This window comes from Megalobrama amblycephala, linkage group LG2, assembly GCF_018812025.1.
Source record: "Megalobrama amblycephala isolate DHTTF-2021 linkage group LG2, ASM1881202v1, whole genome shotgun sequence".
NCBI lineage: Eukaryota > Metazoa > Chordata > Actinopteri > Cypriniformes > Xenocyprididae > Megalobrama > Megalobrama amblycephala.
This window is the reverse complement of record NC_063045.1, coordinates 50,089,620-50,106,483: the sequence shown is the minus strand read 5'-3', so window position 1 is coordinate 50,106,483 and position 16,864 is coordinate 50,089,620. Positions and strand designations below refer to the sequence as shown.

Genomic DNA, 16,864 nt, shown 5'->3' with positions numbered 1-16,864 from the left:
AGAAAAAGGGGGAAAACAACAAAAGAGGGGGGAAAATCTACTCGGGCTGTTAAATCCAACGGCAATGCTGGTAGTCCCTGGGATGTGCACTGTTCCGCCACCTGACTGGGGAAGAAGGAGAGAAAAGAAATGAGATTGCAAGTAAGACACATCCGGCGCTTTAGAGAGTCTAAATGAAGTTTGCTCTGTATGTATAACGTCAGCTGATCGCGACATTTACGTACCAAACGTTTCCTCCTCTATTAACAGCAGCAGCGTCCTCTCTCTCTCTCTCTCTCAACCCCTCTGTCACGCACTCTCCCTCGCCCTCTCCGCTCCTCTCTCTCTCTCTCTCTCTCTCTCTAACTCCCCCTTTTTCCTCCTCAATGGCTCTCCTCTCGGATCTTGCCTCCCCCTGCTGGGTTTAAAAGGCTCGTAGGAAAATGGCGGGTGTGTTTCCTCTTTTCAGAGGATCCTCCCAAGGTTTATATGGATGTTGGATGGTCTGTGTGTAACGACGCCATGTTGGCTCTAACCATCAGGCTGGGGTCCTCACACTGCAGATGAAGTGAGTACTACGATTTGGCTTGTGAGCCAAAATGGCGGCTCTAGATGGACAGTTTCTGTGTATTATCTACCAGGGCGACGGTTCACGTGACGGAATTTATCCAACCGAATTCACGTTTTCACACACACACACACACACACACACACACACACACACACACACACACACACACACACATATATATATATATATATATATATATATATATATATATATATATATATATATATATATATATATGTCATTAATTAAATGTGTTCAATAATTCAATATGTAGGCTATTTATATTACAAGTAGTCTAGAAAGTGTGTGTGTGTGTGTGTGTGTGTGTGTGTGTGTGTAATGTAGAAATCTTCACAATAATATAGTATTAAATGTAATCTAATATGATCTTAGTAGAAAATATAAACTAAAATAAAAAAAAGAAAATAAAGCTTGCCAGTTTTTATCTTTATTATTTTATTAGAACATTATATTATAATTTATGATGAATTAATACATTAATTACTTATTACTTTCCAGCTGATTGACTTGTGTGAAAGGCAATCAAAATACATAAGGCATTTCACATTTATTTCCCTCGATGCAAGAATTACTTTGACTTTCTTCCTCTTGCCTTACAAAATGCATTACAAAAGGGAGACATCTAGTGATAAAAATATGCAATTACAGAAAACATTACTTTAGTAAAAGGTTGTCTTTTCTTGTTTTAAGGCTATTGATAAATCTTGAGCTGCACAATCAAAGCTTAAGTAATTAAGAAATCTCAAATTATAGTATCTGATTATTTGCCTTCAGTTTGTAAGTGTCCCTGCCTGCAGATACTGAGCTGTTCTGGAATGTCCCAATTCCAATATTGACTGCATACAAGTACAAATATCCAACAGGATTTTGTGAATATCTTCCTGTGTTAAAGAAAATAGAAGGTCTGATAGAGGGAATCCATGTGATCCAGACTTTTTAAGAAAAATATATTATTTAAAGTAGTCATTTAAAAACAAATGTACCATGTAAAACACACATTTTAAAAGCACATTTGATGTGTGCACTTTATTCTCACTGGTGTAATTAGATCTCAAGCTGAAGAAAAAAGAGAGAGGAAGGTCTCAGAGATTGAATGTCCAGGAGATGAGCCACTAATGAACAAAGCCAAAAGCACTGATCGGTTTCAGGACGAGGCTCATCTGTGTTAAATGGGCCGAGCAGATTGTCTTATATCAACAGAACTGCACAGGTGGCATCGCTGTTCGTTGTGTTGCAGTCTTACCAGTGGAGGGCGATATGCACATGCAGGTCTCTATGTCCTTGCTCACAAACTTTCAAGAGCATCTTGACAACATCTATTTCAGAGACCGCAGGTGCATGTCAGCTTTTTCTATTTGCAGCAAATAATCTACAAGAATACTGAACAGCATTTCAAGAGTTTGTATTTTTATTCTACAAAAGTATAATTTATAACTTTCAGGATCCTTTGACATGTAATCTTTACTAAATGCTGATAGCTTTTATTGTACGCTAAATAATAATAATATAGAAAAATGTATTTAAATGTATATAAACATGTTTTATTATTATTTTCTGCATTACAGTACTGACACACTGTTTTATCATTAATCATAATTTGTTTTAAAACAAAAATTATCATAATTATTTCTGATTTTGTTAATGTTATCTATAAATTATTGTAGAACAATCCAGAGTTTGTATTTATGTTTTGCATTAATACTTGCAATATTTTGCAAGTATTATCTTTAACTTTCAGGATCCTTTGACATCTACACAAAATGCTAATAGCTTCTACAGTACTGACAGTGTTTTTATAATTGTCATTTTGATATCAAATAATTATTTTTATAGTACTACTACAACTACTACTACTTCTAATAATGCATTATAATAATTGTATTCTTATTTATTATTAGTAGTAGTAGTAGTAGTAGTAGTATAAAAAGTAATTTTCATTTTTATGATATATAAATTATATTTATAAAAAACAGTGTGTTACTTAGATTGTTTTATATTACTGATAATAATAATGATAATGTATTATTGTAATAATTGTATTATTATTATTTATTATTATTAGTAGTAGTGGTAGTATAAAAAGTAATTATCATTTTTATATGATATAAAAATTATAATTATAAAAACAGTGTGTATAACTTTTTACATAGCTAAGTCTCAACTTTAAGGATCCTTTGACATGTAATCTACACAAAATGTTAATAGCTTTTATTATCATCTAGTACTGACACTGTTTTTATTTAATACAATTATTTTTTATGAAATAATAATAATTATTATTATTAAAAATGCAGTTTTAAGACAGTGAGTTTTGAGATCCTGCATTACAGACCTGTTTTGTACGCTGTTTTATATGGATCTCTGTCTGTGAGGAGAGAGCTGGTTATAGATATGGCTCATAATGAAAAGGTGTGTCCCTCAGGTCTGAATACCACATGGCTTGTGTTTCACACATAAACAATAAGGCATCCTGCGATTTCTGCCACCTGGGACTAGAAACACAGCTTTTCTGTCTGTTTAGTCCCGCAGAGATCTCTCACATGCACAAAAGTTTCTTCAAACGCTGTCCAGCAGTGATTAAACTCTATTAACTCCCTCCCCCGGTTCAGAGTGGGTTTTATACAGTAGCGCTCACAGTATAAACCATCATAAAGAAAAAGAAAAAAGAGAACTTCTTAGAAAAATATTTTATACGACAGAGACCATTTACTATAATAAAAAATAATTTAAAAAAATGACAAATGAAATTAACATATCATCGAACCTGATCTAATTAATTCACACAAACAGATTAAGTTGTTTATTAATATTGCTTATTCATTCGGACCTAAAAGAACTGCTTCAAGCATTCTTAAGTTAACCTCCAATTAATAAACTCAATTTCACAAAACATATTCACATATCTTTTTTTTACACTCTTAGCCCGGATTTTATATTTACTTAAAAAATATAATTACAATATACTTAAAATATTTAAGTTTGGTTGCATTACTTATAAAATATAAGTATATTCTACTAATTTGTGGGTGTATTTGAATGTGTTAATAAATGTAAGTTAAATGCACTTAAATTATGAAGTTTTTCTCCTGGCCACGCCTCCTTCACACTGGTTTGTGGCAGGTAATGACGCCATTTTGTCGTGGTGTGTGTGAATTCAAGGAGCTGTTGATGAGCAGTTGGAACATTTGTTTTGGCTGTTCTACAGACATTTTTTCCTAACATTTACCTTATAGTTTTTCACCAAAGGAGAAAATCACAATTTTTAAGTTACCATCATCGAGGGTCAGTGTTTGTTTTAGTTGAGCTCTTGACCCTTGACTTTTTAATATTAGATTTTGTTTGGGCAGTTTTAACTGTATTAAAACCAACCAGACAAGCAAAGTTAAAAGATGATCAGGTGATGTTGGTTATGTTTTCACATAATCATTATTTCATCTGAATCACTAAACTCATTTAGAGCCCAATCTCTGAGTTAGATTTACATTATTGATTACAGCAGCACTGTGATTCTACAGCGGAGGATCAACTTCTACAATACAATTTTTTTTTTTAAAGTTGTCCTTATCACAAAAATATATATATATATATATATATTTTAGGCACACACAGACATCAAGAATCAGCCTGTGAATCTCAACGACGGTGACAAGCAGCATGTTCTGATAAACAGATCAACTCTGAACATTAGAAAACAAGCTACTAAAAGTCACAGAAAAACAGCAAAATTTTAATAGTGAGAATAAAGAAAATTACTAAGACAATTCAGCTCATAATTTATTCATGCAGCAATGCATGATGGGAGGCATGGATGAATTTTGATTGGTGGCAAGTTAACTTGCTTAGTACATTGAACTTAAATATACTAGTTGTAATAACTACAAAGTAATTAATATTACAAAACATTTTAAGTTAAATGAACTCGAATTATTAAGTTCACCTTACTTAATCATTACTTAATTTTTTTAGGGCAACCAGTTTCCTCAAATTTTTTAAGTAAATTCAACTTATCCGGGCTAACAGTGTAAAACTATAAAAAGGGTCAAAAAATGGGTCATTAAAAGGGTGTGAGGAGAAAAGTGATATAGATGTCAGATGCTCGACATGGATATGTTTTTTCTCTATAGCATGTGCTACAGTATATGACCCCATTCAACAGCATATAACTGTTTCTGTGTTGGTTGAAGGCTTGAATTGATGACAAGCGATGCTCTCTTTGCTGACAGGAAAACAGTTAGGAGGTAACCAAGTTGGCCGCTGTGACAGACAATACAATCTACAGAGAATAGAAAAGGCATTTTCATCTGCGCTGTACCCGACACAAGGGCCAGACACCTGTCACTAACAGACTTTCCTCTTTCTTTTTCACACTCCATCTCTCTATCTGCACACAGCTGACTTCTTTCCATATTAGGAGTGTATTATAGAACATGGTGAACATTTTGAAATTATTTCAGCTGTGTTATCTGTCCTTATGTTGCAGAATCTGATTTCACCAAGTGCAACATGTTCCTGGATCAACATGTTTGAACAACATTCCAATCAACCAATCAGATTTGAGGGACAAGTTTACAGTTTATGCCAAGTTTAGGCTTACACCTAGGGTTAAGTGCTTCTACATTAGTGTTATTCACTATAATTTCTCCTTAACCTTAGGGATAGCTTATAGATAGGGTTAGGTTTATGGCTAGGGAAATGGTTAAAGTTTTAGTTCACCCAAAAATGAAAATTCTGTCATTAATTACTCACCCTCATGTCGTTCCAAACTCGTAAGACTTTCATTCATCTTCGGAACACAAATGAAAATCTTTTTGATGAAATCTGAGAGCTTTCTCTCCCTCAACTACGCAACTACCACTTTGAAGCTACAAAAAGTTCATAAAGAGATCATAAAGCTAATCCATATGAATTGAGCGGTTTAGTCCAAATTTTCTGAAGAGACTCGATCGTTTTATGTGATGAAATGATGTAATTTAGGATTTTTATTCAAATATAAACATTATTCAGCGAACATAAAAGCTCAACCAAACCTGCTTGACGCGTGAGAACAAACCTCTTGCTGAAGCTCAAACGTGCTGCGTAACACACAAGAATGAACCTCATTGGTTCTCGTATGCGTCAATCAAACATGCTTGAGCTTCTGTTTACCACAACTGATGTGTGAGTTGATGAATGTTTATGTGTGAATAAAAGCCTACATTCAAACTATTCATAAATAAAGTGATCAAGACTCCTTAGAAAATTTGGACTAAACCGCTCAATTCATATGGATTAGTTTTACAATCTCTTTATGAACATTTTAAAGCATCAAAGTGGTAGTTGCGTAGCTGTCTATGGAGGGACAGAAAGCTCTCAGATTTCATCAAAAAGATCTTCATTTGTGTTCCGAAGATGGAACAAAAGTCATTCTAATGTAGGCTGAATTGCAACATTATCAGCTAATTAGTGGCTTAAAATAATTTCAGTTAGATTTCAAATCAAATTTACATCATAATAAGTTTAAATTGACTGTGCCTCCAGTTAAAAACCCTTATGAATAAACATGGCACAATTAAACAACAAAGCGAGCAGATTCTTTGAGAGAGACAGAGGCAATTAACAAAACTTGTGGTTTACACGCCTTCAAAAAGGCCACCGAATGTGTATTCCCTTGTTTGAAATTCCTCTTTTGCTTTTTTCTCACTAGACCAGACGTATCCCCTCCGCCGGATAGCCATGACAACCAAACAGAGACAGATTGCTCATAGTTCCTAATTCCTTACAGGCCGCAGTGATTGATGCACTCGGCCTGACACCTGCTTGCCAGCCAACTGATGGCATTTCACACAGCTAGCAGAAAAATAGTAATTACTTGTACCCTGTTAAGAAAGAGTCACACAATTTCTCGGAAACTATAGTCTGACTAATGATACAAGATATGCAGATAGTATTCTGCTAAGAGAGGATGATCAAATATTATTGTTGGTTACACTAAAGACCTCAGGAAAGGTTAGATATGCCATTGTCATTCCTATTATTATCATTTTACATTGCATTACTGAGTTTCTCACCGTGACCTCTTAATGACCCACATTATTCATTGCACTCTGAATAAAGTCATCAGATAAATAAAAAGACAAGAAAATGAAGCAAGACCAAATGCCAGCCAAATAAAAATAGATACAGCCTTTGTGTTGCGATAAGCTATTAATCTGTTCAGAAACACAATTCCTGCCTGTGGCTTTGATTTCAGAAGTGCAGATGTGAGCCAAGGCCATTTCATCATTCTATTTAGTGTTTAAAATGAGCCCAAAACACATTCCTGTAATTGTTATAAACCCTTTACTTGAGTAATGAATAGCTATTCAAACACTCAAGAACATTTATACAATGTTTTAAAAGGCTTAACATCATGGAAGCTTGTTTCTGCCACTGAATAAAAAAAAATCAAGTTAATTGTGACTTTTTATCTCACAAGTCTGACTTTTTTTCTCACAATTGCTTTATCAGATGCCATTGCAATTTATAAAGTCAGAATTGTGAGATATAAAATCGCACTTGCAAGAAAAAAAGACTGCAGTAAACCACCAGAATACTGAATACAGAAAACAGAAAACCTCCACTGAATAAAAAATAAAGGTTATTGCGACTTTTTATTTCACAATTCTGACTTTTTTCTCACAATTGCGAGTTTATATCTCGCAATTCTGACTTTCTTCTCAGAACTGCGATATAAACTCACAATTGTGAGTTATAAAGTCAGAATTGTGAGATATTTGTGAGATATTACTCGCAATTCTGACTTTTTTCTCATTCTGATTTTAAAAGATGCCATTGGAATTTATAAAGTCAGAATTGCGAAAAATAAACTCTCAATTGCGAGAAAAAAAGACTGCGGTAAACCGCCAGAATTGCAAGTTTATATTGCAATTCTGACTTGATAACTCACTATTGCGACTTTATATCATGCAATTATAAAGTCAAAATTACGAGATGTAAACTCACAATTGTGAAAAGTCAGAATTGTGAGATAAAAAGTTGCAATTATCTTCTTTTTTCCGAAACAAGATTCCATATAAATTGTCCATGGATGCCGTTTTGCAATAAATAAATAAAAGCTTTTATTTTGCATGGCTTAAAATGTATTTAATACATTTAAGATGTAAAAAAATGCAAAAAAAATTTTCCATTTTCTCAAATGCTATCCTAGAGTGTACATGCATTAATACATGTGGAAATCCCTACAGTAATAGTTTTGCTTGCCCTCATATCTTGCCAAGGTGAATGAGATTGTGCCACACTGATAAATGGCACTATAGCCTGCCATATAGAGACATTCAAGTGTGAAAAATGAAAGAATGACATTTGCTGGAAGCGCATAAATAGAGATACTTATCGCAAGTACTGAATTGCCCCACTATAGACCAACAGCTCCATTTTACCCACAATCCCTTCCATCTGAAGAAATCCTAAGACGTGAGGCAAACTTCGTCAGAGTTCAAGCCGAAGGGGCTCAGAGCTTCATCCGATTCGTGTCTCTGTAATATCCAAGCTGGATTTAGGATTTGAACAGTTTGGAATGGTATTGCATAGTTTTTAAAATCCTTCCCCGTTGGATTTCTTGTGTTTTGCACAGATTGACAAGCGACTTTTGGATGATGTATTGCAGCTGGATCTGGCCTGTAGCCCGGACGTCTTGAGCTTTGATTAATCAGGTAAGAACGGACATTGAAATCATTCAAATTTTCCCTTTTGCTGCAAGGATGGACCATAGAGACATTTCTAAGGCAATTAATCATGCAGATTAACGGCATTTTAAAAATGATGATGTATAAATGGCAGCTAATTTGATGAAATATTAGTCTGCTATACATTTTGGAGAGGTTGGAACAAGCATTCATCACTAGAAGTATTAGGATAATGGAAACATGAGTGTTTATTCACAGAAGGCCCCCTTTTTGTGATACAGATTCTCACATACATTTGCGGACAATCTCAAGGAGGCGACGTAAGGCCAAGAGTAGCAGTCGGAAAGGGGGTCACGGCCAGACAGCTGGGATACCATCACGGGAGGCGGCTGGGGAAGTGCTGACTGAGTCGGGCCAAACAAAGCATCTAAAGCGTCCAGACAATCCTGGTCCCGACCCAGACTGTCCTGGCACACAGAAAGGCCAGCTCAGTCAGCGACGAGCCCAGTCTCGGAGCCGATGAAAAGATAATTCCCCCCTCGCAGACCACATGCGGCGCGGGGCCCGCTTGTGAGCGCTGACAGAGCAAGATCAAGCAGAAAGGATATGAGTGGGAAACTTCAAAACCTGCTCATGTTTCTGGGCCTGTGAAAGGATTTGTATAACACATTCACTTTTGATGGACTTTCCCATGTTCCCCCAGACAGCTCTTTTGCTGTTGACGTGTTCAAATAATGAATCTCTTATGTTTAATTTTTTTCCTCAGAGCAAGGCCGTGTTTCTAGTGGTTTTGCAGGGATGCTGGGTAATCCAGTCAGTCTCGCGCCACAGCCGAGAACAGATGGAGTACCGCTGACTCTACAGCTGCCAGGGAAACGGGTGAGTCTTCCGAAACGGAGCGAGGGATGCTAGAGCAGACGGAGGGCCAAAGTGGACCAAGGTCAGGGTGAAACACACAGAACTCTGTGTAAAAGCATCATACTAACAAATACCTACAGGAAGTGAATCTGTTTGAATAGATTTGCAGCTTTTTGAATATATAAATTGAGGTGAGTGGATTTGTTCACAAAGTCTGTGCAATGGCACTTAAGATCAATTGATGTTCATTACTGGTTTCCAGTTGAACAGAAGCACCAACAAAAGTATCAGATTTCTCATTTTCTGTCTTTTTTCTTCAAATTTAATAGTGTAATTACAGAACAATGCAGTCAAATTACCTTTTGAAGTGAGTCTAATCATGCATTTCTTCTCGCATTTCAGAAAAAGAAGCATTTTCTGATGAATCCAAAGAAATTGCTCATACATTGTCTTCCTCAGGCGTTGAAATGGAACGTTTGTGTGTGATTCTTTTGCTTGTAAGCAAAACTTTCATAGTGAATGCGCAATTCAATGGGTTCAACTGCGATGCCAACTTTCACAGCCGCTTCCCCGGTGAGTGAGTGCTTTCTTTTTTTGTGCAAGCATTTAATCAGTGACTTGTAATTAATTATATTTCATTCTCTCTCAACAGCTGAGCGGGACATCAGCGTGTATTGTGGAGTGCAAACCATTACGCTGAAGATTAATTTTTGCCCGGTGCTTTTCTCTGGCTACACCGACACTGACCTGGCACTGAACGGGCGTCACGGTGATGCCCACTGCAGAGGGTTCATCAACAACAACACGTTCCCAACGGTTGTGCTGTTCAGCATCAGTCTCAGCACGTTGGAGTCTTGCGGAAACTCACTGGTGGTAAGAAACCACCTGTTTTGACCATTTTTAATGGCCTACATGGAGGGAACTGACCCATGACAGAATAATTTACTCACATTAGCCCTTAAATGACCCAGAACTTTTATTTCAGGTTCAGTCATTAGTAAGAAAAACTCATTTGTTACAGTAACTGCTAAAATTCAGCTTGTGTTTGGAGAGACAGTATTCTCTCTATGACAATTTGGTCATGATAAATGAAGAACATCTGCGGTGAGCTGGATTTTTATCTTTGGTTTGGTGATGGCAGAGATCCGGCATTGATAAAATGGCTGAGGATTATGGAGGTGAAGGTACATTAGTTTCAGGAAGAACAATCACAGTTTAGTGCCACTGTGTCTGTAGGTCTCAACGGCTCAGGGGCCCAACGCATATGGGAATCTTTCCCTGGTTCAGATTGGGAATATAGCAGGATACATTGACACTCCGGATCCCCCAACGGTCATCAGCTATCTACCAGGACTGCTTTACAAGTTCAGTTGTAGTTACCCACTGGAATACCTGGTCAACAACACACAGCTTGCTTCGTAAGTTGGCTTTATCACTGTAGAATGAATGACTGCATTTCAGTCCAATGTTTCTGTCCTTTTTCAATCCATGCTAAATTATTCACAATATTTTGAGGGAAGATAAAACGGTCACAAATTGCATGCTGTAAAATATTTAGCACTTATTGTTAAGATTTAATGGGCTGAATTGTGAGGCATAATTAAATTAGTATGCACGACGAATATGTTGTAAAACCTAATGCACGGTTGATTACAAGGACATCAGACAGTAAATCAGGAAAAACTATTACACAAGTTTTCCTTTCAGACTTAATTGGCCTGCAAATATATTTATCATGTTTTAATAGCTTCTTTTGTTTGAAGGTCAGCTGCAGCGATATCAGTGAAGGACAGCAATGGCACTTTTGTGAGCACGCTGAATTTACTTCTATACAACGTGAGTATATGTTAAACATCAGTATAATTTCTAATTAAGCATTATATAGAGATCTATTTACATCTTTTGCACTGAGTTCAAATCATGTAGTATATATATATATATATATATATATATATATATATATATATATATACATATATATATTTATATGCATTTCTGAGGTAGCGTTTAGCGGCTTTTGCATCTTCAGTCTCCACACATATATATATATATATATATATATATATATATATATATATATATATATATATATATATATATATATATATATACATCAAACCTATATAGACCTTGAACATCTATTTACAGTTTATCTATAGTTTAAAAAAAATGGTAATAAAATTGACAAGATTGCGTTAAACTGTGTGAAAAGTTCTTAAATGTCAGATAACACTTGCAAAACATGGTCAGGTCAAAGTGTCTGTATTTTTGGTCCCAAATATATTTTACTGGTAGTCCACTGTATGAAGAAGTTTTGGGCATAATATGTCACAGTTTAATTTATTTTGCAATCCTCACTAATATAAATGAATTATATTGTCCTGCACCCACTAGTAAAAATATATATAAAAAATTCTAAAAAATTTTGGTTTGACTGTATATATAAAATGTGTATGTGTGTGTTTTATTGCTATATTTTGCTTATTTCTATAGTATATATTGAATATATATGGACTTCCAAAGGTTTATTTTTCTTAAACAATTTTAATTTAATTTATTTTATATATATAAAATAAAAATGTAATTAAAAAACTACATACTTTTCCTGGTCTTGTAAGAAAATTTGGAAAAGTATGGAAAAAGAAAACTGTGTATGGAAAAATATTTGTGTTTCCAGACTATTTTCCCTATTCAGTTTTCTAAAATATAAAATTATAAATTGATCAAACAAGCAGAGTGAATTCATGGAAAAAGTTTAGTGATCATTTAGTGATTGTCGCAAAATTGTTTGTCTTTACCATAAGCGAGTCTCTTTTGAACTTTACTAAACGAATGTGCATGTGCTACTCAAACCAACAACAGATAAAGCAGCAAACAATCATTTAAAGACCGTACTTTGCAGTTTGGTGCTTGTGCACCATCAAACCACGATTACAGCATCAAACCGATGTGTCAGATTTAAATAAATGCAGTTATAAAGCATGTTTTAGATTCTTTTCATCATGTAAGTGCATTTTATCACTTTGAGAAAACCAATGGGGAAAAAACTTGAGAAAATATTTACAGATGATTGTAATATATACCAAATATAATGCTGCATGCATTAAATCTACAGAGAGGTTTGGAAATTTGAGACTGGAAAAGTATGGAATTTTGAAATGGAAAATGTATAGGAACCCTGTGATCAGCTAAAAAACTAACAAATATATTTGGAGCAGATCATTTAGTTTTTTAGCCGATTTTTCAGCAGTTGTGTGTGGGATCCTAACCTGTGGTGTTCAATGTTTAAGGACTCCACATACATCCAGCACCTTGCCATCCCAATGTCTGGACTTACTCTGAAGACACGAGTGTTCGCCGCCGTAAAAGCCACCAACCTAGACAGGAGGTAAACTACAGTTACACAAACATATCTTGGAAGAGTATATTGCAAGGAGGCCCAACATACTAAAACATACTGTAGGTATGATACTGAATACTGAACGTTCTGATGGAAGTCAAATGTAAATTGAGACAGACACATGGTCTTTGGACTGTCACTACATTGTTAGAGCACTTCCCTAAATGACCTCCTCTCTTATATCTGATAGATCCAGAACTGGTTTAGCTCATTAAAGGAGGAATGCTGAGTGACTGAATGCTGGCCTTGTTTAGGGCCAGCGAAGGGCGCCACTAAAATGAATGGGAAAGATTATTATGGGTCCTGAGTAGAGATAAGATACATGACTTCTATATGAAACAACAGTGGTTTGGTCGTATAAGGCAGTTTCCTATTCAAGCATCCATGTTTTAGTGACTGATTCATGCATGTCACTCTCCACAGGTGGAACGTTCTGATGGACTACTGTTACACGACTCCCTCTGGGAATCCTAATGATGAACTCCGATATGACCTTTTCTTTGGGTAATTCCATGTTTTCTTCAGAAATGTGCTTGCATGTATGTGGGTGTACACAAGCAGATCTGAGGCTGAATGCTAAGTGTATCATGTTTCTGGTCCAGCAGATGTGATAAGGACCCGCAGACAACAGTGTTTGAGAACGGGAAGAGCCAGATGGGCCGCTTCTCCTTCGAGGTGTTCCGCTTTGTCAAACACAAGAACCAGAAAATGTCCACTGTCTTTCTGCACTGCGTGACCAAGCTGTGTCGCGCTGACGACTGCCCCCTGCTCTTGCCTGTAAGGATGGCTGCTTGAGAGAAATACCATGGTGAAACTCAGGAAGATGTCTGAGTTATTCTTCACCCTAAAACCTGAAGAAATAAGATATTGAATTTTGCTCAAAGTAAATGACTGTCAAGATGTTTTGCATTGTGACAGTATTTTCATTATTTATTTATTTATTTTTAATTACTCTATTTATTTATTTATTTGGGGAGGTTATTTCTGAAAAAAATATATAAAATGTGCATATAGACTACCATCCAAATTTTTGGGATCAGTAATATTTTATAAAAAAATTTTGAAAGAAGTTTCATATGGTCACCAAGGCTGCATTTATTTGCTCAAAAATACTGCTTTATTGTAAAATATTATTACAATTTAAAATATCAATTTTCTATTTTAATCTTTTTTAAAATGTAATTTATTCCATTGATGGCAAAGCTAAATTTTCAATAGGCATTACTCCAGTCTTCAGTGTCACATGATCCTTCAAAATAAATATAAAAAACAAAAACCAAAAAGGACATTACAGTAATGCAAAAAAAAAAAAATCTAATTTTTTAAATTGCAAATTATTTATGCATCATGGTAGTATTGGTTTTACTACCTTTAATTTATTTTTTTTTAATGAGAGTCACTATTAAAGGATTAGTCCACTTTTTAAATAAAAATTTCCTGATAATTTACTCACCCCCATGTCATCCAAGATGTCCATGTCACTCTTTCTTCAGTCAAAAAGAAATTAAGGTTTTTGATGAAAACATTCCAGGGTTATTCTCCTTATAGTGGACTTCAATAGACTCAAAATTACAGTTTCAGTGCAGCTTCAAAGGGCTTTAAACGATACCAGACGAAACGATCGGTCATTTTCTAAAAAAAATAATAAAAAAAGATCGCCTTGGAAGTGCTTCCGCTAGACTGCCTTCCATATTCTTCAAAAAGCTTATATGTCCTACACCTTCCCCATTCAACTTACTGGAACTGGTGCCACGTTCGTTCCGTAAGTTGAATAGGGAAGGTGTAGGACATACAGCGTAAGCATTTTGAAGAATACGGAAGGTGGTCTGGCAGAAGCACTTGCGAGATGATCATTTGTGTTTATAAAGCATATACATTTTTATTATATTTTTTTAGAAAATGACCAATCAATTTGCTAGATAAGACCCTTATTCCTCATCTGGTATCGTTTAAAGCCCTTTGAAGCTGCACTGAAACTGTAATTTTGACCTTCAGCCATCTGGAAGCCATTGAAGTCCTCCATAAGGAGAATAAGCCTGGAATGTTATCATCAAAAACCTTGATTTCTTTTTGACTGAAGAAAGAAGGACATGGACATCTTGGATGACATGGGGGTGAGTAAATTATCAGGAATTTTTTATTTGAAAGTGAACTAATCCTTTAATAATAAAGGGAATTACAAAAACAGCTCAGTTAAAGTAATACGAATTTGTAAGGAAAACATTCTTAGTTATAAAAAAACTTCTTAATTGGTTCTAATAACAGGCTTCATTTCAACTTATTAAAAGCTAAGAAATTTAAGTTGGAACTGTGTTCATTTGTTACAAATATTGGCATCCTAACAGATTTGCGGTAAGAGGAGGAAAAGGGACACGTCGGAAAGAACCGGTGTGGCCTCTGACAACGCAGTCATGACCGCCGGACCCATCATCACTCGAAGTGGTATGATATAAACTATAATGTAGTGTTTCTGTAGCTCAACTGGTAGCTCATGATGCTAACAACACTGTCACAGTATTATTCTGCTAAAAACTAAATTTTGAGTATCATAATCAAGTTAGATGATAATCTCAACTCTTAAACCATCATATTCTGTTTGGGGGCAAAGTGAGCCTGTTATGCATATGAGACATGATTTAGCACTTTAAATTAGCCTTTGGGCAATAAGTGTGACATCTCACTAAAACAAATTTTCCTCTGTCCACAGATGAAACTCCCACCAATAATTCACAACTAGGTAAGCCTTCCTTTTCCCTTCTTTTTAGCCCTTTGAAAAGGGAGCTAAATCCTTCTATCTCAGAGCTGTAGCATTTCTGATGGAGGATAAAAGCACACTTTCTTCCCTCCTGGAATTTCTTTTTTTTCCTCAAAGGATGTAGCGGCTTAAAACCATGACCAAAATAATGATGAGTTGGAAGGTTTCCAACAGTGAGAAGTTAATAGAGGGTAGAAAGAAAAAGTGTTCAATAGAGTTTTAACAGTGTTACACATTGTATGAAATCTTCCTAACACTGTGTGCGTGTGTGTGTGTGCGTGCGTTTTTGTGACATATCAGGACACAAATTTGTATAATGACATGGGTATGACATAGGTATTACAAGGTGAGGGTGTCCCCATTTTTCAAAAGGCTTATAAATCATACAGAATGAGTTTTTTTGATAAAGTAAAAATGTGCACAGTTTCCTGTGATGGGTAGGTTTGGGTGTACGGTTGGTGTAGTGCAATAGAAAATACAATTTGTATAGTATAAAAACCATTACGCCTATGGAATGTCCCCACAATTCACAAAAACAAACGTGTGTGTGTGTGTGTTTTTCAGCACAGTTAAACGGACCTCCATTCAAAATGAATTCAGTGACGAGTGCCTTGATTTCTGCCATCGCAATCCTCGGGGTTATGAGCATGTGTTTCTTCATCCTGTCTCTGTCACTCCTGAGAGGGAAACAGACAACATCAACACCTCTGTCAGGAACCCACAACCCAGCGTTCAGCTAAACGCACACACGGCTGTTCAACAGTACAACAATACCTTTGTGCGGAGCTCTTCGGTTACACACAATCATGCAGTACAGGGAAATCATATAATATAACTCTACACAGCCTTTAGCTACACACAGTTGCCAATTTTTGGTTACAAAGCATCAATACAGCTATTCTCATCGCTGTGACTTTACATAACACCCACAACTAAACCATTAGAGTCTGAATTTGAAAATAAACAGGAATAACGCACTTAAAAGGTGCACTCAGTAATTTTTGTCCTCATTACACACAAAATCATGTTCACTCACATGAGATTTCAGTTATATAGGTAGCTCAAACAAATTTAGTGTTTGCCATGTTGAGATCACATGACCAGCTAAATTCTTTTGACTTTATCACAGTAACATCTTTGTTATTGGACAGTTTTGCTAACTGAATAAGTTAATCATGGCTGATAATGCATTTCAATGGCATTGGTAACTGAAAATATTTGATTTTGCGTAAATCTGCATCCACAACACTAGGTGTCAGTATAACTCCAAAAAGTTTTGCTTAACATAAACAAAAATTACCAAGCGCACTTTTAGGCCCAAAACATGCACGATGCCTGTACATGAAGGCAGATGTTTTTAGCTAAGCTAGATTAATTTTGTCATTGTTTTGACTGCAATTTATTATCCAACGCAACTACTTTCGGTCATTGTTGCTGCAATTGGCGCTATAATTAAAACTGTCCACTTTTATGATCAGATTTCTCCTTCAGAGCAAATAATGTCATGGCAGAACGACAGTTTAAAGGGATAGTTCACCCAAAAATGAAAATTCTGTCATCATTTACTCAAGTTTTTCCAAACCTGTATGAATTTTGATCTTCTGCTGAACACAAAA

At 35.6% G+C, this 16,864-nt stretch overlaps 1 protein-coding gene and 1 long non-coding RNA gene across 7 annotated transcripts in view; one reads left to right on the top strand and one right to left on the bottom strand.

Annotated features, from left to right (window-relative positions):
- The first annotated feature begins 2 nt into the window (after positions 1–2).
- Positions 3–16,227, top strand: zpld1a (zona pellucida-like domain containing 1a). 6 transcript variants are annotated; one of them, XM_048180316.1, is made up of 13 exons: positions 409–547; positions 8,184–8,262; positions 8,517–9,114; positions 9,496–9,666; positions 9,746–9,966; positions 10,330–10,511; positions 10,857–10,929; positions 12,384–12,481; positions 12,917–12,997; positions 13,096–13,270; positions 14,839–14,935; positions 15,201–15,230; positions 15,813–16,227. In XM_048180316.1, the coding sequence occupies exons 4-13, from the start codon at positions 9,561–9,563 to the stop codon at positions 15,986–15,988; spliced, it is 1,239 nt and encodes a 412-aa protein (XP_048036273.1). In that variant the 5' UTR covers positions 409–547; positions 8,184–8,262; positions 8,517–9,114; positions 9,496–9,560; the 3' UTR covers positions 15,989–16,227. The 6 variants fall into 6 exon arrangements, with proteins under 6 accessions (XP_048036280.1, XP_048036273.1, XP_048036278.1 ...); XM_048180321.1 differs by having other exon boundaries at positions 8,517–9,175; XM_048180325.1 differs by having other exon boundaries at positions 8,517–9,460; positions 9,553–9,666.
- LOC125261788 overlaps positions 10,049–16,864 on the bottom strand; it is a 15,743-nt gene continuing 8,927 nt past the window's right edge. The window contains exons 2-4 of the long non-coding RNA XR_007183433.1: positions 15,828–15,925; positions 12,363–12,470; positions 10,049–10,528 (exon numbers count right to left, since the gene is read on the bottom strand). This is a non-coding gene — a long non-coding RNA (uncharacterized LOC125261788). The remainder of the gene's footprint in view (positions 10,529–12,362; positions 12,471–15,827; positions 15,926–16,864) is intronic.